A 20,261-nucleotide genomic window follows, 5' to 3' on the forward strand; every position below is an offset into this window, starting at 1 on the left:
CCATAAAAGTCACGAGGCAAGGAGGAAAACAAGGAGGTGTCCAGAGTTCAAGCACAGCACCTCCGCGACTCCCGGGCCGCAGCTCCCGGCGGGAGCTGAAAACCCGGCGAACACCGTGGGATCTCGCTCCTGCGTGGGAGGCACCATTTCTGCGGGAAGAGGCTCCTGCTGCTGCTTGGCAGCCGAGCCTGGGACCGGGCCTGCGCTCCGGGCCCTCCCTGCTGCCGGCAGCGGGCGGGGGAGCGGGGGGCGGCGGGCGGGACGGGCGCCGCCGTCGGGGCGCGGAGCCCCCGCCAAGGATACGGCCCCCAGCCAAGGATGCGGCCCCCGGGGCTGCCCCGGGCCGGGCGGATCGGAGCCCCCTTCGCTAACCCCTCGGGGGGCACTGGCGCTCCCGCGGCGGCCGCGAATCCGCGGGGCTCCGCGCCTCGATGGCGCCCGCACCGCGCACCCGCACCGGGCCCGCCGCGGGAGGAGCGACGTTCGCCTTCCCCGGAGATCCCTCCTCCCGTCCCCCTCGGGTCCTAAAATGGTGGGTCGGCCGCCCTCCCTCCCCTTCCTTCTCCCCCTGGTCCCGTCCTCCCCCACAACCCCCGCTCCCGGAGCCCGCCCGGCCCCGCGGGGCAGCCGCCCCTCCGTCCGTCCCGGCCCGGGCTCCGCGGGGATCCGGCGCCAGGCCCGCGCCTCTCCCGGGAATACGGCAACGGCGATCCCGGGAATACAGCAACGCCTCTCCCGGGAATATGGCAACGCCGCCCCCGGCGGCCGCCCTTACCTGCGCCGGGCTCACATCGCGGGGCCGGGGCCGGCAGTGCCCCCCCCGGCGCCCCTCGGCCGCCGCCTCGCCGCCGCCCTGCGCGGGGCCGCAGGTATGTCATGAGTGCCGAGCGCGGCTCCAGGTGAGCCGGGCACACCTACAGGAAGGCAGGCGGGCCGCCCTGATTGGCGTGCGGGGCCGGCGGCCGCGCTCCGACGGCACCGCGGCGGGGCAGGGCAGGGCAGGGCGGCCGCAGGGCCGCGGCAGACACGGCGGCTCTGGCCCCGCTCCTGGCCCCGGCCGGCCGCTGCTCCTGACGCGTCCGAGCGGAAGGTATTTTCCTTAATTTTTTTTTTTAATTTTATTTTTTTTTTTATAAATTAAGTAGTAAGAATACGGGTGAAGGTCCTATAGAGGGAAAGCCATACGAGGAGCGGCTGAAGTCGCTCGGTTTGTTCAGCCTGGAGGAGACCGAGGTCAGAGCTCACAGCAGCTCTGCAGCTTCCTCACAAGGAGGAGGGGCAGGCCCTGAGCTCTGCTCTCTGTGACCGGGGACAGGACCCAGGGAACGGCTGGAGCTGGGTCAGGGGAGGGTTAGGGTGGATTTTAGGAAATGTTCTTCAGCCAGAGGGTGGTCGGGCAGTGGTCACAGAACCCAGCCTGCCAGAGCTCCGGGAGCGTTTGGACAGTGCTCTCGGGTACAGGGTGGGATTGCTGCGGTGTCCTGTGCAGGGCCAGGAGTTGGGCTGGATGATCCTTGTGGGTCCCTTTCAGTTCCAGACTTCCTGTGATTCTGCAGTAACTGTGTCCCTCTCAGGTTTGGACACAGCACTTGTTTGCTTTGCCTCTGGAGTGCACCTGACCCACCAGCCCAGGTCTCTGGACCAGTTTAGGACTCAGAGGTGCTTTTTATTTTTTAAGCTTCCTTCATTATCTGAGTCTCTTGTTTTCCTACTCCTTAACTTCACATGCATGAGCCCTTTGTGTTTCCCCCCAGCAGGCAGCTGGGGGTTCAAGGAAAAGTGTTGGATTGTCCTAGGCTTTATAGGATTACAAGATCCCAGGCAGGATTACATCCAAGATCATCAAATAAATGTAAATTAATGAAACACCTGAATTCAGAAGAAATTGGCCAGGCCATGGGTAGAAAAACTCTGTAGTCTGCATTAAAAAGCTGAGTCCACAGCTACAATTCCTGGGATTTCTGTCTCTTGTAAGTACACAGGTGCTTAAAGGGATACAGGATTTATGTGAGGGTGCACTTTGCCATGGTGTATTATATAGGTCTTTGCTCACCAAAATCACAAAGTGTGCAAAGAATTATCTTAGACAGGTGGCTGAGGAAGGCGTTACCTATATTATATATTCTGTCTCTTCAAATTGATATCTAGAGTTGTCTCTTTGCTAAGTCTGCTTTTTTCTCCTAATCATTTCCTGAGGCTTACAGGTGTGTATCCTCCAGGATGTGCTCTGAAGATTTCAGCAAAAGAGAAAGAAGGAGCTTGGCTCAACCAGAGAAACCCTGCAGCCCACACCCAGGCAATCCTGAACCCTCCCTTGCCTGCGAGACCCATGCGGAGTCTCCCAGGCAGGAAAACTCCCCTCAGAAGTGGCACACTGAGAACTCTCCCCAGCCAGCCACAGAATCATCCTTGTGCCTGCTGCTGCCTTCTGATTCAATTGCTCCTTTCATTCGTTTGTGTGGGTGCCTTTTTTCAGCAGAGTGGATCAGCTCCCGCAGCTGAGATTCCCATTCCACATCACTGCATTTACAGTCAGATGCAAGGAAAGGGATGCTTCAAATTCCCAGGAGCTGACTCTGGATCATGTCTCTCTTAGTTTGTTGTCAGACCTCTGGGACATTATATAAATAGCTAGTGCATCTTCCCACTGCATTTTCTAAGTTCCTAGCAGCTGGCAGCGGGTTGGTTGGTCATCCTGACTGGAAAACTGCTCCTCTTCTATCCAGAAAAGGGCAACTTATTGTCTGAGATGGGCATAACCTCTCCCCCTGTCCTTGGCACCTCCAGAAGCTGCAGAGGCAGTTTTCTGTTTGATTTTGTGAATCATATCTTGAGATACCTTGCTTTCTCTGCCTGCTGCACAGAGTTTGAGTGCCTGAACACATCTGGAACCCAGCAGAGCGTGAGCAGGAGAGAGCTTGTCCCATGCTGTGAGTATCCCACGTGGATCGGGCTGCACTGTCTCTTAGCCCACCAAACTCTGGGCTGCAGCAGCTGAGTATGCCCCTTTCCCTTCAAGGACATACCTCCTTGGTGTGTATACATATAGATATATATCCCTGGATATATATCCCTGGTATGTCCCTTCACTGCAAAGAGGCCCAGCAGTGCCAAGAGCAGGCCCCTGTACCCTGAAGTGCTCCTGCTTCCTGCAGTGCCTTGTGCTATGTCGGGCTGAGGGGCAGCTGGGACATTAACCTCCCACTCCGACATCCTCCTCGTAAACATCCCGTCCCACTCAAGTCCTGTGCTGTCACATCCTCTCTGCTCTGCCCAGACGCTATTCTGGGTTTAGTTCTATATGCAGAGCACACAGCTGGGCCAAAATCCAGGCAGGCAGCAGGACAGAACAGTAACTTGGTTCAGCTGCTGACATATTACAAGTACTGCAGAGGAGGAGAGTTGTTTAAAGGTCTTCTTAGAACTAAAATCATCTTCTTGAGCCCTCCTTGGAAAGCCAGTTTGCTCCCCTAGATGTGTTCAGCAGCTGTACCTTACTCCAAGCAGATGCAAACATGTGCATATGGCATGAAAAACCTTGGTAATAATGGAAGGGAGCAGAACAGAGAGCTTGGAAACTGCAGCACAGTAAGTTTACACAAGCAGCACGTACAACACCCATCCCCGGTGAGTCAGTCCTGGCCGTTTCCTTCATTTCCTCCAAGGCTCGCTGTGAACATCCAGCAGTAGCGGCCCTTCTGAAATCCAGTCATCTCCTTTCCTGCCTCTTGTTTACAGCTTTCCTTCAGCAGGGAGCAGAGTCCCAGCCTCCAGCACTACATTTTCACTGCAGCAGGCTGAGAGAAGTGCAGACCCCCCCCTGGCCTCAGCTCAGCTTTGGTACCACAGTGCTCTTGTTGCTTTTGTGGGTGCCAGCACCCTCTTGATCTACAGCAGGTGCTGAGGCAAGAGAGGAAAAAGTGTCACAGTTGCACAATAGGACTTTTTTTTTTAAATCTTGAATGCAGCTTTATCATTGACAGAGGTTCTTTATCCCTACAGCCATACCTTTGGATTCAATCTGGTAGGGTAGAAAGAATGCAGTGGGGGATCAGGTTGTTTTAAGTGTGCTAATCATCCCTCAGAGATATGGGTTGGAGCTTCCCTGCTTCGGATTGAGGTGTATCTCATGCTCTGATTTCCCCACATGACAGCAGCTAGGGAGGAGGACTATTTTTAGCTTTTGTTTCTTGGTTTGTTTACAGGAAGTTCTTCATTTGTGGGCGTGAGCTTGGGTCTGTCTTAGTCTGAGAATCCACTTCAGTGCTAGTTGTGGATGCAGTTACAAGGGTGAACTGCTGCTGTTGTCTGGAAGAGGCATCATTTATCCCAGGTGTTCAAGAAACTATGGGCTTCACACAGACAAATACTGATTTCTGGGATATTTCCTGAAATTTGTTCAAGGAGATGTCCAGGCAGCTGTGACAGAAAAGTTGAGGAAAATACAGAACTGGGAAATTCTTTTGGGTGATATGGATAGAAATGCTTTTCTGTGTGAAACTAATTATAAATCTACATTGCTGCCATAACCTGAGTTAATAACAATAGCTCTGAGACAAAACCCATATTGTCAAAGAAATGAACATCCCAAGACAAGAACAGACCTAAATGGGCTTCCCCCATTTCCTTCTCAAGTGCCTTCTCCTGGGAATTCCAAATAGCCTGCAGCCAACAAGTGACCTAGATACAATGCTTTGTCTGCTCTTATGGAGTAAAACCAGGAGCGAAATAATCCACCCAAATTATATATCTTTATAATCCTTATTCAACTTCATCCAGGTTTGTTTTTTTTTTTCCATACAAAAAGCAGTAAGAATTGTTTGTACAAATGGATGCCTGCATATGAACCATAAAGGGATAATTTTTTGTCATGATGAATTATATACCAGTTACAGTGAAGGTGTACATTGGCTGGATTAAGTGTGAATGGCCCATTTCATGTGTTGTACAAATTTTTTCCAAAATAATTGCAGTGCCTGGCCTGATGTGCATGTCAGGCCATTGTCCTACACAGCTAAATTCCCTTTTTTTAACAGGGTCTGCCAGGAAAATTTAAACAAATGGACAAGGCTGCAGACTGTCTTGAGACAAAGGCTACTCTTAGGGGCATGACAGTAAGGGATGGTCTGGAGAGTCCCTGCCTGTCAGCCATGAAAGGTGGTAAAAGGATGTTTTTATTTGCACACATTCTGTAGCCTGACATTGCCCAACAGTTCACTTGATTATAAGCTCCTGCCTGTTCTAAAAGGGATGAGGTGGTTCTGAACTTGTGGATGTCGGCCTGGGGGAGGCTGATGTGCTTTCCCAGCTCGGTTTATAGCTGGGAAATCTTTCTTGATATCTTGAAATCTATCTTGATATCTTTTTCTTTTTTGATATCAAAATGACTGCTCATGTCACAGCTTCAGAACAGTGTAGGCTGCACATGTGCAAATGTTGGTTTCGTTGACCTTCCCTGATTTGGATGGAATTGAGGGTAGGAGTGGCCAGCCTCAAACAGCAAAAGCAGGCATTATTGCCTCAGATGTTACTTTGGTTTTGCCAAGGATGTAAAAAACGTCAGCTAGGCAGAAGGGAAGACAAACTACTGCTCAAAGCATAGCTACAAACCAAAGAAAGAAATCCCCACAATGTATCTCCTGCTCAAGATTTCACATAAACAACTGCAGCAAAACATGACTGAAAACTTCACATCTACTTGCTTATATACTGTTTTTCAAAAGACAGAAGGAAATAGCTTGAAAGTTAGTCCAATTCCATTAAAATCCTTTTATTTGGAATTAATAAAATATGGATTCCTTTCACAAGAAAGAAGCTCCTTTGAATAAATATTGGGGGGAAATTGAGCTGTGCTACAGGGGTTATAGTCTCTGAAGCAGTTACCACCCTTTAATGGTGCATACTGTGGTTAAAGCAACCTGTTTTCTGCTCACCAGTAGCATTTGGCAACTAAGTGATGGAATTCTCAGTGGAACATTTTTAGGAGGATTTCCCTCAGCCAAACTTGCAAAAATTGCATTTGATATACATAATGCAGTATAACATCACATTCTTTTCTTCCTGTTGAATATATGGCTTTTTAAGCCCTATTCCCACCTGATTAATATACGGAGATTTATATGGGAGTGTCCGTGCAGGTAAATAACACAAACTTGAATTTAAAGGGTTTTTTTTTTTGAAAATATATGGTGCAGGGAAAGGGTGGTTTATGAGCAAGAACATTAATGAGTGTATTTTTCGTACTTTACACTCAATGTCAGCAGTGTGTTTTACTGAACAAAATTATTGCAGTAATTTTTGGTCTGGAGACCACACATATCAGGAGGTCCATGGGCTACCTGAGGAGGATCCATAAAAGATACTGAGGAAACACAAGGCAATACCCATAAACAAGGATCCAAAAAAAAATAAAAGCAGGTTGAAAAACCCCAGTGCTTCATACTATTAAGATGCCTCCAAAAGGGCAGAAAGACATGGAGAAAAAAAAAAGTGTACTGGGGGAATGAGTAGTCAGACAAAGAGGAAGATAGGAAAGCTTTTAGTGGGCTTTGGCTTTTCTCCATCATCCAAAGTTTTAATTTTTGGTAATCCAGGATCACAACATTGATACATCCAGAAATACCACACACAAATTTTGGAAAATCTTAATGAGAACTGGTTATGCAAACATTTCCAAACAGCTGTTCTTTTACAGCAGTCAATGTAGGCAATTCCAAGTTCAGTTCCAATTTCAAGGAAATCTTTGGGCTTATCGTTTTTCTGCCCTGAGATGCTCCATGCAAAGCATACCCCAAGTTGCTTGTTCCTGGCAGGTGCCTTTCCCAGACTGAAATCCCCAGTTGCAGCTCAAACAGAGCCTTTGGGAGGCAGCTTTTGGTTTCCTGTGGCACTTTCCTTTTCTGTGTTGTGGGAATCTGAACTCAAAAAACTGGATTTTCCCCTAAATCCTTCTGTGATTCTTCTGTTGCAGCTAAATCCTTGTGCAAATCTGAAGCAGAGCCTTCATGCTGCAGTAAATTGTTGCCCAGCCCATGCTGCCTTTCACATCCATTTGCAGGTAATAGCTGGATTGGGGTCTCAGCCTTACCTGCACCTCACTGATGTTTCCCTTCCTTCCTTAGCAATGAGAAAGAGCCTAAAGAGAGAGGATCCAGGATAATGAGCATTGTCTGCTTTTCCCCTTTGAGAAGTCCTGGAGAACATTACTGGGACTCTTAAAATACTTCTACTTCATTTGGAAATGCTAAAGCAAGAACTTCATCAGTCTTCCTGTGTACTTTTATATATGGGTGATGGCAATAACTTCAGTTGGGCTGGTGGGGGTGAGACTCAAAGGCTTCTGTAGAAATGATTCTGAACAAATCAGTCCACTCGCTACCGGAACATCTAGAACATTTCATTGTGCCTTTCTGTTCCTTTCACATTCAGGTAGGCCACTTACCCTGTGGTCATTTCTTCAGGCTTTCTGCTCCAGCTATGAACTCTAGAAATAAATTACTGTAAGGGAAAGGTGGAATATGGACAAAGTCATACCACTGCAGATACTCTTATTCTAGTCCAGACATGCTGAAATAGTTGGGACCTCTACAAAACTGAGCATGGAGAGTAAAAATGAAAGCAGCATGCTGCCTTCAAGGGGCCTGCCAAATATTCCTCTGGTTTCAGCTGAAAGGGAGATGTGGCTGTATGGGAGCTGCATGTGTGCAGGCTTTTCTACATGCAGGCAGCTGCAGTACCTGAGTGAGTGCAGCCAGGTGGGAGGATGATACTCAGCAGCTTTGCCTCATGCTCAGAACAAATGCCTCTGCCCCAGGCCCATCCTGCCCACCCCTCTGCACTCGGAAACCATGGTGCCAGGAAGTCACTTCTTCCTAGCTGAGATCCTCATATGATTATGTCCATTTAAGTGTTGTTGCTTGTGGTGTAGGTCAGTAGTAATGACTCAGGCCAGCCCTTCAGTTTCCTTCCTCTTGCTGGCTAGACACAAAATCCAGCCCACAAATTAATCTGCCCCATTCGGCAGTAAAGAGGATCGATCCCCTGTTCATTAAAAAAATTGCATACAGAAGTCCTTAGTTTGTATTAAGGTCCTCTTCAGTAACTGTGAAATCAAGCCCCTAAAAGTTCGGAAATCCCAAATTCTTCCTGCATTCCAGATTTATGTTTGGGATTTTTGTTCCAGTTCTCTTGGTGGACAGAATTACACATAGTAGTGTAGCTTTTAACCCAATAAACACAGTAATTCTTCATCATCTTAGTTTTTGTAGAGGAGGATAAACAAAGCTGAAATGTACTTCCTTCTCTGTTCAGTGTCTTTGTACAAGTCCTGGAGGTGGAGATCTCCAAGCTGGATGTGTGATAGTGTAGTGCCCCCTCATGGGAAGGTGTTCCTGATGCTGATTCCTGACTGCATCCAGGTGAGAAAATGTGAGCCCAAACAGCAGTTTGCTGTGCTTGCTCCTCTATGTTGGTTGTTGTCACACCAGCAGGTTTAGAGAGCAACTTCTCTTTTCCTCCCTCGGGTAGTTTTTGTTTTGGGCACTGGATTACTGTTAAGGCTTTCTGTCAGAATGTTCAAGAAATGTCCACCATTTTATTATAGTTTCACCTTCTTGAAAAATAAAATCTCTGAGATTTTAGGCACCCAGAGGTGGTGCCTTTCCTGGAGGCCCTGAACTTACATAACATGAGTCCTGTAATTAGATAACCAATCTCATAATAGAAAAATGAGCACATATTCCTGAATCACCTCCATGATGTTGGCCTGTTGTTAACTGAGAGAGGATTCCCTGTGCCACTCACTCCCCTCAGTTCTGCAAAAAGCAACCTTTCCATAGATGGATTATAATGATGGATGTGAGCTTCACAGAAATAAAATCATGCACACAGGGTGGGGAAGCATTGTTTGTTTGGAGTTCTGATGCTGTTGTTGGAAGGGCAGACTGAAGCAGGATTGTTTCCTATGAGCAAAGGCACGTTTTTCATGAATTGAGCTTTTGTTCTTGAAACACAAAAAGGGCCTTTTTTGTGATTCACATTGTGTGATATTTTCACACAATGTTTCCTTTGCATTTAGTTAAGAACATCACAAGAATAATCCTGCAAATAAAACATAAAAGCAGAATGACCCTATAAAAAGAGTGGGGTTTCTGCCTCAGCAAAAAACTTGCTGCATTACTGTGGAGGCTCAGGGTGTAAAGTGGCTGTGGTGGGAGCCACATCCTTGTCCTGTGGTCAACATGCATTGGCACAGACTCTTTCTCTTCTGACATTTTCACACCGCCTGAGACAGGTGAGTTGAAGTCCTCAAGGAATCAGAAAATAAAGAAACAAAGACCAAAAGGTTGTTTAAAAGGTGCCTTGTCACAACCATATGAGGCCCATCATCTTAGTAGGGTGCTCACATCCAACCCCTGCTACCCCTGTGTCCTGGAGCACTGTCACATTGTCCTCTGTGGTCTGGGGGTTGTGCCTCATACTCCCTGCAGGATTCCCTGCAGTGGCTTGGATATCTGTGCCTTTATCTCACCTCTGGTGCTGGAATGCCTTCCTGGCACGTCTCACTGAGCACATTTCTTTGAGGGGCTGGTTTCCTGCTGAGGTGCTTTCACTGATCTGAGTAAGGAAGGGGTGAATCCTGGCTCCAGCTCTTCTCACTGGGAGCAGACAGATCAGGCTTTTTCCTGGGATCAACCAGTGGATTCTGAGTCAGGTCAGAATTCCCATCAAAACCCTTTCCACATACATGCCCTATGGGAATCTGCCCAGATTGCTGCAGCTTAGATACCCATTCATCAACTCAAAAAAACCCTAATTCTATGTCCTTTAGGTACTCCATTACAATAAGATGTCCTGGTGGCCTGAATTACTCCTGACAGACTGTGAAGGTCAGAATGACTCTCTATCTTGGGAGTATTCTTTGCAGTGGATCCCAAAAGAACCATATGGTCTGCGTTTTCTTCCAGTGCCTGGGTTTTCTTCCAGTGCCTTATGGCCTTATATCATCAAATGGTGGAGAGATGACTCTGTGGTCTTGCTGTGTGACTGGCCCAGCCCACAGACATTTCAACAGGAGTAAAAGTGCTCCACAGAATATAAAGTAGCTGGTGCTTCTTTATGTGGGAGCAGGATATAACAGAGGAGAAAGGTTGGTTGCAGGAAGGAGGTGCCATGGGACAGAAATAGCACTAAAAGGTCTTGGCAGCATTTACCTGCTCAACAACTGCAGGTTTCTTTGAGAGGAAAGATCAAAGTTTTCTATCCAAATAATGTTTTGAATTTGAATGCCTGCATTGAAATCAGGATTTGTAAATCTATAGTAGCTTTGTTATCCAAATGCAATACTTTACTCACCAGCCATATGTTTAATGATCCATGTGACATGCATGGGTGGTTTTTAGTTTATTTTTGAAAAGGGTAGATGGATTTTTGCTTTCAAAAGGCTAGCTTGGGGAATAGCTTGGCAGTTCATCCTCTACTGAGAGAGCATGGTGATGTCTGGTTAACTTCTGGTGCAGGGGGTTTCACAACCTCCCAGAAAATATTTTCCAGCTCTGGCTTACACAGAGAAAGTTTTTGCAACATCTGATCTTGTTCTTTTCTCCTGTCTTCTTTTCTTTCCTGGAAATTAAGTTGGTTAGATCTTATCTCTGTCCTTCCAGCAGTGTAACACTGCCTCCCTTAACAGCAACCTCTCATGTACTGCAACTGCACTATCATGTCTTGCCCTATTTCCAGCCTTCTCCTCTAGACTCAATAAACCCAGTTTCCTGCTTTCTTCCCAGAGGTTGTTTTCCAAACCTCTTATCGCTGCAGATGTGTTCCCACACCCAGCCTACACCAGCCTGGCTGTTTGCTGTTCCCTGTCCCGTGCCAGTGCTGGCTTCTTGCTGCTCCCTGGCTGTGTTCTGCTGCAGCCCCTTCCCTGTTCCCAGTGGCTTTCCGCGGTGGGGTTGGCCAGGATTCCTGCGTGGGTGTAGGGGCCCTGCTGGGCCAGGTGCAGGGAGCAGGTGCCAGGCCCCCAGGCCCTGCTGAGCACAGGAACCGGCATGTGCAGCTCACTTCTTGTGCATCCCAGCCCTGCCAGGAAACCGGAGTCCCTGTGGCGCTTTGGGGCTTTGTCCTCAATTCCCAGGTTTGGGAATGTCACCAGCTCTCTCCTCAGGGACTTCAGATTACAGCATCAGAGAATGGTTTGGGTTGGAAGGGGCATTAAAGGCTCATCTCATTCCAACCTCCTGCTATGGGCAGGGACACCTTCCACTATCCCAGGTTGCTCAGAGCCCCATCCACCCTGGCTTTGAACAGTTCCAGAGATGGGGCAGCCACAGCTTCTGTGCCAGGGCCTCACCACCCTCACAGGAAAGAATTTCTTCCTCATACTTAATCTAAACCTACCCTCTGTCAGTGTGAAGCCATTCTCCCTTGTCCTGTCACTCCAGGCCCTTGTCAATTGTCTCCATCTTGTCTCCTCTGCATATTGAAAGGCCACATAAGGTCTCCCTGGAGCCTTCTCCAGGCTGAACAACCCCAACTCTCTAGGCCTGTCCTCATAGGAGAAGTTAATTTCTGATTTATTTCTGGTAATCTGCTTTAGAGACTCTCCTAGAGGGAAGAGGTTCCCATTTTCTAAGGAGTGTGAGCATTTCAGGAGCTCCTGAGGAGGAAGGGCTGCCAAAGAACAGGTGTAAATAATCTCCTTCATTTTAGGAGCACCAGCTTCCAGGATCAGTTGGAGTTATGTAGCCTCCTTGTCTCAGCTATTCAGTGAAATCATGGTCACGTGCAGTGTTACAACACCAAATCCTTCCCAGTCTAAAGAACACAAACAGTATCTAGAGAGCTTGTTATTACCAATAGTCTAATTAATACTTTATTATAAAATTGGCACATTCATCTGTCATTTATTTCACTCTCTTCCCAACACCCTTCTCCCCCAGATTATCCTTATATCATTCCCATGTTCCAAACAGATTCGGTGACCCCAAAGCAGCTATTTTATTCCTACTCCCTGGACAAGATACCACTTAAAATGCCTAAGAGCATGGACAAGGCAGGTTCTCCCTGCTGATCCTCCCATGGGGATGCCAGTAAGAGCTCTCTAGTGCACCTGGCCACTGATCCCTGGCTACCAGGAGCATTGTTCCCTGGCTGCAGGAACATTGACCCCTGGATGTAGGAACCTGCTCATCTCTGATTCCTCTAAATGCTTGTATTTGATTGAAATAAGACAGTTGGTTCCTAATGGGCAGCTGACAGTGGGATAAAAAAAGCTGTATTCCTTCAAAAACTAGAGGAAAAAACCATCCCCAAGCCTGTCAAAACTACACCATGTAATTAATCCCCAAATCTGAAAATATGTATTAAAATCAAAGAGAGCTTCTGAACTGTCTTTGATTTTGAAACTTCTTGGGAGAAATGGACACTGTTAGGTGGTGCTTCATCTGACCTGTTTTAGGTGTCTACCTTTAAGAATCATGCCCTAGAAAGGCTGCTTCAATATTTGAAAAAGGGGGTTTCCTTGTTTTGTTTGATGATCTATTCTCAGTTTGTTATTACTTATAATATTTTACCATTTTTTTTAATACTCAGTTAATCTTTGCTCAGGACAAGGATGGGCTGATAATATCTCTTTCTCTGAGAACTGTGGTTTCAAAAAATCAGCAGTTTCACTCCTGTGATTTTGCAGTTTGTCTTCTGGAAGGGATGTGTGGAATAGAAACAGTGAAGTCGTAAGACCAGAGAAGACAGAAGCCCAGAGGGGGAAAAGGTGAGCAAGTCAGAATCTGAAACAACAGAGTCAGGAAACGCAGATGATGTGGTTTCTCTAAAAAGCTTGTTGGTTCAGTTAGAGGAAAAGGGAATTTGTATATGTATAGCTGTAGTTTTGCTAACTGTATATGAAAAAGGGAGATAAATTTATTGCACACACTATCCAATGTCATTATATTAGATATTATACAATACCAGGATATACTGTTAGATATTTTGTATGTGTGTGTATGTCCTGTTGTAGATTCCAAATCTATGTGCAGAGCAGCTTTACAGAAAAGGGCCTGTGTGTGGAAAGTGGTGGAATAATTGATTTTTTTCTTACATCCAGTGATCCAGCTTTTTTAAGTTGCTGAGACAACTCTAACCCTTCAATATAGCTAAGAAACACCTGCAGATAGGACCTCACTTAAGGGATGGTCCACTAATGTAAAGTTTTATTCAGCGAGACATAGACTTGAGCTCTAATTCATGTTCCTGTGGTTGTCTCCCAACCCTAGGCCAGGTTTAGAGGTTCTTCATCACAGATATTTTATTCTCTGTGCTTTATTTGCTTTTGCCTCCCACTGAGCCTTTGTCAAGAGCAACTAATGAGCTGTATTTAGTGTTCTTTTTAATGTATAAGCTCTTATGAAAGCTGCATTTTAAAGTAGAAATGTGTTCATAAACTTTATATGTGAAAAGGGTGATAGACTGAGGGATAAAAGTAATTTCGTTGGGCAGAAGTTAATTCACAGTAGATGAACATGCTGTTATTCAAAGTAAACAGCATCCAGGCTATTCATAGAATGGCATTTGTCTTCAGTAAATATTTTACATAATACATGCAAGTTATTCATGGAATGGCATTCATTTCTCATAGAAGTTTTATGTAATGCTGGCCACTTGGGACTCCCAGGAATTAAAGATTTGATAACAACATGGTCTCTCATCTTATTTTCCTTGATTTTGATCTCAGAGCTACAAAAGTGGTTGTAATGTGAGGGTTTTGTTTTTTTTTTTTTTTAATTCCAGACCCCCTGAACATTTCCAGTCAACTGCTGTACATGCAGGCATACTAATAAACCTTTGCTTTCCTCTGTGGCCTCTCACAGATCACTCGGTATTTGTCTTAATGCCCTCCTCCAAAAAATAAGCAGCTTGTACATTGGGAATTTGTGATGTGTCTGTGATGACTTCAGTTTTGGGAGGTATGGGATGCTATTTTAAAGCATAACTTAACTGGGAGGGCTTTCTTTGTTGCAGGTACTGATGACAAATTCCCCTGCAGGCTCAGACATTAATCCTCTGGAAAAGTGAGTGTCAGGAGCCTGGTTATGGAGCCATGGGGCCATTTATGGACAGCCTTTGCTGGAGGTGGGTGTGGGCCACAGCAAACTTCAGCCAGGAGATACTTTGCCTACTGAGTCATGGCACTAAATGTGCTTTTTACAATTATTAACAGTGAAATTCAGTGGAAGAATGAATCAGGTCATTGGTATTTAGTCTGAACCAGAGTTGTGAAACTTCAGGTGACTGTGCAGGAGGGAGGTTGCCATGATGATGTGCATCATCCATGGAAAACATATCCTTGTGCTTACACCTTTCCTTGTATTTCTTCTTGCTTATGTAAAAAAACTGTAGGTATAATCACCTGAAAGATTGAAAGGCTTTTAAAAATTTCCTAAATGAAATTGCTGCTTGTCATCCCTGGATGCAATTCTGAGATAAAAAAAGTGCCAGTATTTGCACAGCTTTGTAGAATTTCCTAGGACAATCCCAAAATAAGTGGTGAAGTGGTGGCTTTGTCCAGATTTTTAGAGTGCTGCTGCAGTCATGGTCATCATAAAGAAAGGAAAAGACACAAATGGACCATGCAAAGTAAGATGATTTCTGGTTGGACTTAATGACCTTAAAGGTGCTTTCCAACTTAAAGGATTCTGAGTAGTTTTGTTTGACCTCATTGTGGCCTTCCACAATGAGGGATCTGAAGGGAGCCTACAGAAAACATGGAGAGAGACTATTTACAAGGGCCTGGAGTGACAGGACAAGGGGGAATGGCTTCACACTGACAGAGAGGAGGTTTAGGTTGGATATTGGGAAGAAATTCTTCCATGTGAGGGTGGTGAGGTTCTGGCACAAGTTTCCCAGAGCAGCTGTGGCTGCCCCATCCCTGGAACTGTTCAAGGCCAGGATGGATGGGGCTCTGAGAAACGTGGGATAGTGGAAGGTGTCCCTGCCCATGCAGGGGGGTTGGAACCAGATGACCTTTAGAAGTTCCTTCCAACCTAAACCATTCTAGTCTGTGAATCCTTTCTGTACTTCTGCCTTTGGATGGAACAAAGTCGTCATGGAACAACATCCCCACCATTCCCTGCCCACAGCAGCAGTTGGTCAGGCACCAAGGAGCATGTCACATGCCTCAGTAAGTGATTTTAATTGACTAAATAGATTTTTTTGCTTCTGAATAAATCTCTAAATTTTTAATTATGCTTTCCATCTTTGTGTCAGAATCACTGTCTGTTGGTACTGGCCAGTATTTAGCATGTGTCTCATGGTTTTTGACCACTATAAACACATTTTGTACACTTCTGGGTAGCTGCTTATGGTTGGTGTCCTGGCAAATTTTGGTCTCTGCAGGACTTGACCTTTAAATGTGCCGGCTGGCCAAACTACAACAGGCAAGGGAGCTGTGAGGAACCCTGGCTGCTTTGCCTGCCAGCAGACTTGTTCAGGCTCCCTGCATTCAGCTTGCCTTGATTCATGCAGCAAGGGGCAGCTATACCAGGCACAGGGCCATTTCCTTTCTGTGGCACAGACTTGGGAAGTTCCCTAGGCTTTGTTGCTTACACAAGAAGTAAAACAGGGAGCTGTAGAGAAGTTTAAATAACTGCTGCCAGGCATTTAGAGCAATCATTCATGATTGTGGTTTCCCATTTGGTACCAGTGATGATTAAACTCAGCTAAGCCTCTCCTCTGTTTCCCTCAAACATTTTCCTCCTGTAACACTGACACAGCTGTTTGTGTGTCCATACAGATTGGATTGGATTGGATTGGATTGGATTGGATCAGGAACTGATCCAGCTAAAAATAACCAAGGGTAGACTGGGAAACCATTACTTTTCAGACACTGAAATTTCAATCTGCATCCTCCTGCAGCTGCACACAGAGCTGCACTGACACCACAAACAGAGCTCAGGAGGAAGTGACCACAATTACACACAGAAGAGGAGATGAGGCTTTTGGAAGTAAAGAAGGTGGAACCAGAGCTCCAATGGGATGAGCAGAGTAGTAAAACCTGGCAGCTCCACTCCTCAGAGGTACTTAGCAAGAGATAAGCACTAATTCCAGCTATGTGACGTCCACTTGGAAGAGATGCCTAAACTGAGCCTCTTCTGAGGATACTCCTTGTGTGCAAAAAAGGGCACATTTCTGTTCAATGCCTTTGTTCTGTTTTCTCTTAACTCCCTGCTGCTCCCCCCAGGCTCCTGTTTGATGGCATGGATTGCATGGTGGCATTACCAACTTGAGGAATCCCGAGATGTTTGTTACCACCTGCCAACACTGCAATTTTCCCTCACTTGTGCCAGCCTTGCTGTTTGTGGAGGTGTGCTGAGCACTGGGTCAGGGAAGCAATCCAAATTAAAAATAACCCAGTGCCATGGCTGGGGGTGGCAAGAGCTTTAGCCCTCCAGGATAATCTGCAGTCACAAATCAGCAAGAGCTGCTTGCCATTTCAGATGCCATGAAAGCCCAGCCTCAGAGATACCTATTTAATACAAGGAATATGGATCTTCCAGCGAGTGAAGGAGCCTGGGGAATGAGGAGGCAGGAATCCTTTGCCCATGTTCATAAGGGACACAAGAGCAAACCTCAGTGTGCCCAGATGGCAGCACAAAACATCTTCACACAGGCTTTGTTTCAGCAGTCCTTCACATGATGCTTTTGGAACAAAAGTTAGTGGCAGTGTGTGCCATTCCACTGATGGATGTTCTTTATTCTCTGGATTAGGGAGAAAGCTACATGGATTTTTAAGGGTACTGCAAATATGGGGGCTGTGCTATCACCAAGAAAGGGAATAAAAGAGCCTTCTTCACAGACAGCTTCATGGTACAGAGTGAAGTAACAATTCGTGGATGCATTCCAGAAGAGGATGTATTCCTTTTCTCCACTCTAGAGAAACAATGCCACTGCTGTAATGCACCAGCACTAACATTCATGATCACACCAGCAGTGACATCACTGTCACCTACTGACAGACTTGGAGGAAGCATCTGTAATTAGTCATTCTCTCTTGTATTCCAAGCCATGTCTGGTTTTCTTCTGGCATCTCTCTTCAGTTCATGGTTCATGGCTCCTGGGTTGAGTTTTTTTAAGTACCAGTCATTTCCTTTTTCTTTCCCTCCTGCTTCTGACTTGGCACTTCAGCTCTGCTCTCCCCAGGAATGTTCCTGCTGGGAGGTGACTGACTTGAGCACTGATGGCAAAGGTGGTGAATCCAGAGACTCAGAGCCTGAGGAGTTTCAGGTTCTTCTCAGGTTACATTTCTAGAGAAAGGAACTCACTTTGTCTCCACATGCATTCGTGGCTCTGGTCACAGCGAGGAGGAAGATGCAGGTGAAACTCACACTCACATCGGCAGCTGCATCCCAAATTAGCCAAAGGAAAGCAAGTGCCTGAAGCTTAGGGCAGGATGTGGCTGCCCTGAGGCAAACCCTGAGTGCTTTCACAGCAAGCCCTGTCCTCAGGACAGCCCTGACAGGTAACATCAAGGCTGACCATGCCAGGGAACTTGGATTCAAGGGTCAAGACCAAATACCATCATGTTTTACTGTCTTCTTTCACCTCTCTAAAAATATAAGGAGTTGTGTTCATTGATCTTAATTCTTCCTTCTCTAGACACAGGGAAAATGTTCAGTTTCAGCCCCTTGATTCCTGCATTCCCATTGCTGCTTCCCTTCTCCCAATAATTTTAAAATACCTTTTTTTTTGGTAAAGCATCTTGTGGTTCCTGTTTTACCCTACGTTCCCATAAAGGCTTGATCATATGTCCAAAGAATTGAGAAGATGCTTGAAATCCCTCTAATGTGTACTATATGTAAACTCTGTTTTTCCTTTTTTGCTTGGTATTTCTGCCTGAAGGCATCAGGAGAAATCCAAAGGTCATCTGTTAAAGAAATCAGGCAAGAAAAAAAAGCAATTGACCAGCAAAGAGGCACCTTCTTAAGCTCAGGTGCAGAGCTGTGGGAAGAAACTTCCCAGTCCCTGTACTGGAAAAGATCTGCTAAGGCTGGGAAAAGGGACATGGAAGGACACACACAGGCCTGTCAAAAGCGCTGCCATCTGTAAAAGCAGATGTGAGCTTGGATGGACTCTGGGGTAAGCAGGGCAGGGCTGCCCTTTTGCGTGGGGAGACACTGACAGAACAGGGATGGACACAGAGAAGTCTCCTCTTGGTTCTGTGCTTGAAGATGGGAAAGCACAAACATCTCAGCCACAGGCAGGCAGAGTCCAGCAGCATTGTGGGAAGCTCAGCTGGAGGGAGAGACAGCAGAAAATGGCCCAAGGCAACACACAAGCAGCAGGGCAACTGTAAGAGCTCTGGAAAGCAAAAAATAAGCAAGTCCAGGGATTCCCCCCATGAGGGATCAATGGGGTGTCTGGAAAGTTGTGACCCTTCTTCCACGCAGCTTTTATCACCCCCAAATTACATTTTCCCAGCAGCTTCAGGAAGTCCAACCCTCCCCCAGTCTTCCTAGTTGTTCATCCCATTTCAATCCCTTCTGCTCTCCCTTCCCCTCACATGGTGGCCTGGTTCAGCCATTCATCACTACAATGGCAAAATACTTTGGGACACCTTGACTTTGGCTCTGTTGCCTCTTCTGGCCTCCCTTCGCTCAATCTTCTGAAATTTCCTCTAGTTCCTTTTTTTTCAAGAGTTGGGGGCTTCTGCTGATGTGTCTCTGGCTATTCAGACCAGTGTTGCTGAGGTGAAGAAGAAACAGAGCCTGAAAGAAAAGTCTCCTATGCTTGCAGGGACACTTTTGTTTGTTATATCTCAAAAAAATATTTTAGAGAATAGGCATAGAATACTTCTAAAAATTTACTGAACACACAAAACACAGTCCAAGATTAAAAGAAATCTGTTTTTCCAGTCACAATGAAGCAAATAGTGGCAAATAGAGCAAAGAGAGCAAATAGTGGCAAAGAGAGCAAATAGTATTTCAGTCATTACTATTACATGTATATTTTTCCTAGCAGTGGACTGGAAAACTGGACCCCATATAACCCAAGTGGCACTGAGAAAACAACCTCCTCAGAACCAGGCTCTTCTACCAGCAGGATGGTGTGTCACTGCAGAGAAAAAAAGACAAACCACTTTCCCTTATAAAGGAATGGTGAGCACTGAGTACCCTCCTCTGGCATTTCAGATTCTTTCAGAAATGGGAGAAAATTAAGACCAATTCCAAGAATGTCCCTCAGCTCCAGATTCTTGGGCTGAGAAACTGATGGGAAACTCACTCTGGGGAAAAGAAAAAGCAAGCAAGAAAGGGAGGGAAAGGAATGATAAAAAGAAGGGAAGGGAGAGAGAGGGGGGAGAGTCAGGATAACAGCACCAGGGTGACAGATTTTATTTCAGAGATGTCATTCATCCATTTCTCTCTCTCAGGTATTTCTCAAGTGCCACAGTCCCACTGCAGGATCTGAGCACTGTTAGCACAACAGAAATTTACAGTATTCTACATCCCACAGCTGGCAGGAGGATTTGGGCACCAGCTGTCTGACATGGAGTGTGCTAGGGATGCTCTGCTGAAATTAAAGAGTAGCTAATTGGCTTTTTCCAGTAGCCTCCCACTGGTCCTGAGGGAGGAGGTGGCTGGTAGAGAAGCCAGTGAGGTGGCTGCTGTCAAAGTGAACCTTCTGATTCTTTCCTTGTTGCACATCCCCAGTATGTTCTGAATTTGTCTTATGAGTTCATGCTGCCCACAAAGTGATTAAATCCCAGGAAGAAGAGGAACATAGCCTGTAACTTCTGCAGCAGGGTTTCAGATTCTCCTCTCAAGCTACATGACCACATAAAGGGCAAACAGGCCAGGGGAAATTAATTATTTCAGCCAAGTGACACTGAAGAGGCAAAACTAACAGTGGTTGTGGAAAGGAACTCCAGAAATGTTCCTAGGCTGGTGAGCAATCCCAACCTAGCTGCTAGGGAACAGCTGTGAACCCTAAGGCCACTTTCATCTGGCATAGTTCAAAATAAATTAGTAAAGATCTTAGAAATAAATCCATGTCAATCCTTTTAATTTATAGAGCATTGCTAAGTATACACAGCACTTCACAAAGCATGGGGAAAGGAAAATAAATGCCATGAGGGTTGATGTGAAGGGGCAGACACCTGTCATGAGGAAGGGTGAGAAAACACCTGCACCTTGGCCACGTGGCAAATGGCATCTGATTCTGGGATACCTATCTACATCTGGCATACCAGGGAAAGAGGATGGCTGGGCTTT

At 46.2% G+C, this 20,261-nt stretch overlaps 2 protein-coding genes across 7 annotated transcripts in view; one reads left to right on the forward strand and one right to left on the reverse strand.

Moving 5' to 3' along the window:
* The window catches only part of ARHGEF5 (Rho guanine nucleotide exchange factor 5), a 33,828-nt gene extending 32,968 nt beyond the window's left edge, over positions 1-860 (reverse strand). Inside the window, exon 1 of the mRNA XM_053977674.1 lies at positions 776-860. The gene's annotated coding sequence lies outside the window, so the exon portion shown is untranslated. The remainder of the gene's footprint in view (positions 1-775) is intronic.
* Positions 428-20,035, forward strand: LOC128807350 (translation initiation factor IF-2-like). 6 transcript variants are annotated; one of them, XM_053977676.1, is made up of 9 exons: positions 428-869; positions 1,532-1,659; positions 1,758-1,852; positions 6,971-7,057; positions 8,311-8,417; positions 12,689-12,769; positions 14,017-14,127; positions 15,910-16,070; positions 19,009-20,035. In XM_053977676.1, exons 1-6 carry the CDS (start codon positions 432-434, stop codon positions 12,716-12,718), a joined length of 885 nt encoding a protein of 294 aa, XP_053833651.1. In that variant the 5' UTR covers positions 428-431; the 3' UTR covers positions 12,719-12,769; positions 14,017-14,127; positions 15,910-16,070; positions 19,009-20,035. The 6 variants fall into 6 exon arrangements, with proteins under 6 accessions (XP_053833651.1, XP_053833653.1, XP_053833652.1 ...); XM_053977678.1 differs by lacking the exon at positions 19,009-20,035 and adding an exon at positions 9,583-9,712 and having other exon boundaries at positions 15,910-17,785; XM_053977677.1 differs by lacking the exons at positions 15,910-16,070; positions 19,009-20,035 and adding an exon at positions 15,788-15,809.
* The last annotated feature ends 226 nt before the right edge of the window (positions 20,036-20,261 follow it).

The sequence above is a fragment of the Vidua macroura genome, chromosome 5 (genome assembly GCF_024509145.1).
Source record: "Vidua macroura isolate BioBank_ID:100142 chromosome 5, ASM2450914v1, whole genome shotgun sequence".
Taxonomy (NCBI): Eukaryota; Metazoa; Chordata; class Aves; order Passeriformes; family Viduidae; genus Vidua; species Vidua macroura.

Bases quoted from the DNA above. Each gene is read 5' to 3' on its own strand.
- LOC128807350 (XM_053977676.1), top strand. From the start codon at position 432: ATGGCGCCCGCACCGCGCACCCGCACCGGGCCCGCCGCGGGAGGAGCG. The intron at 870-1,531 runs GTATGTCATGAG...GGTCCCTTTCAG, and splicing joins CGCCCTGCGCGGGGCCGCAG to TTCCAGACTTCCTGTGATTC. The intron at 7,058-8,310 runs GTAATAGCTGGA...TTCTCTGTTCAG, and splicing joins CCTTTCACATCCATTTGCAG to TGTCTTTGTACAAGTCCTGG.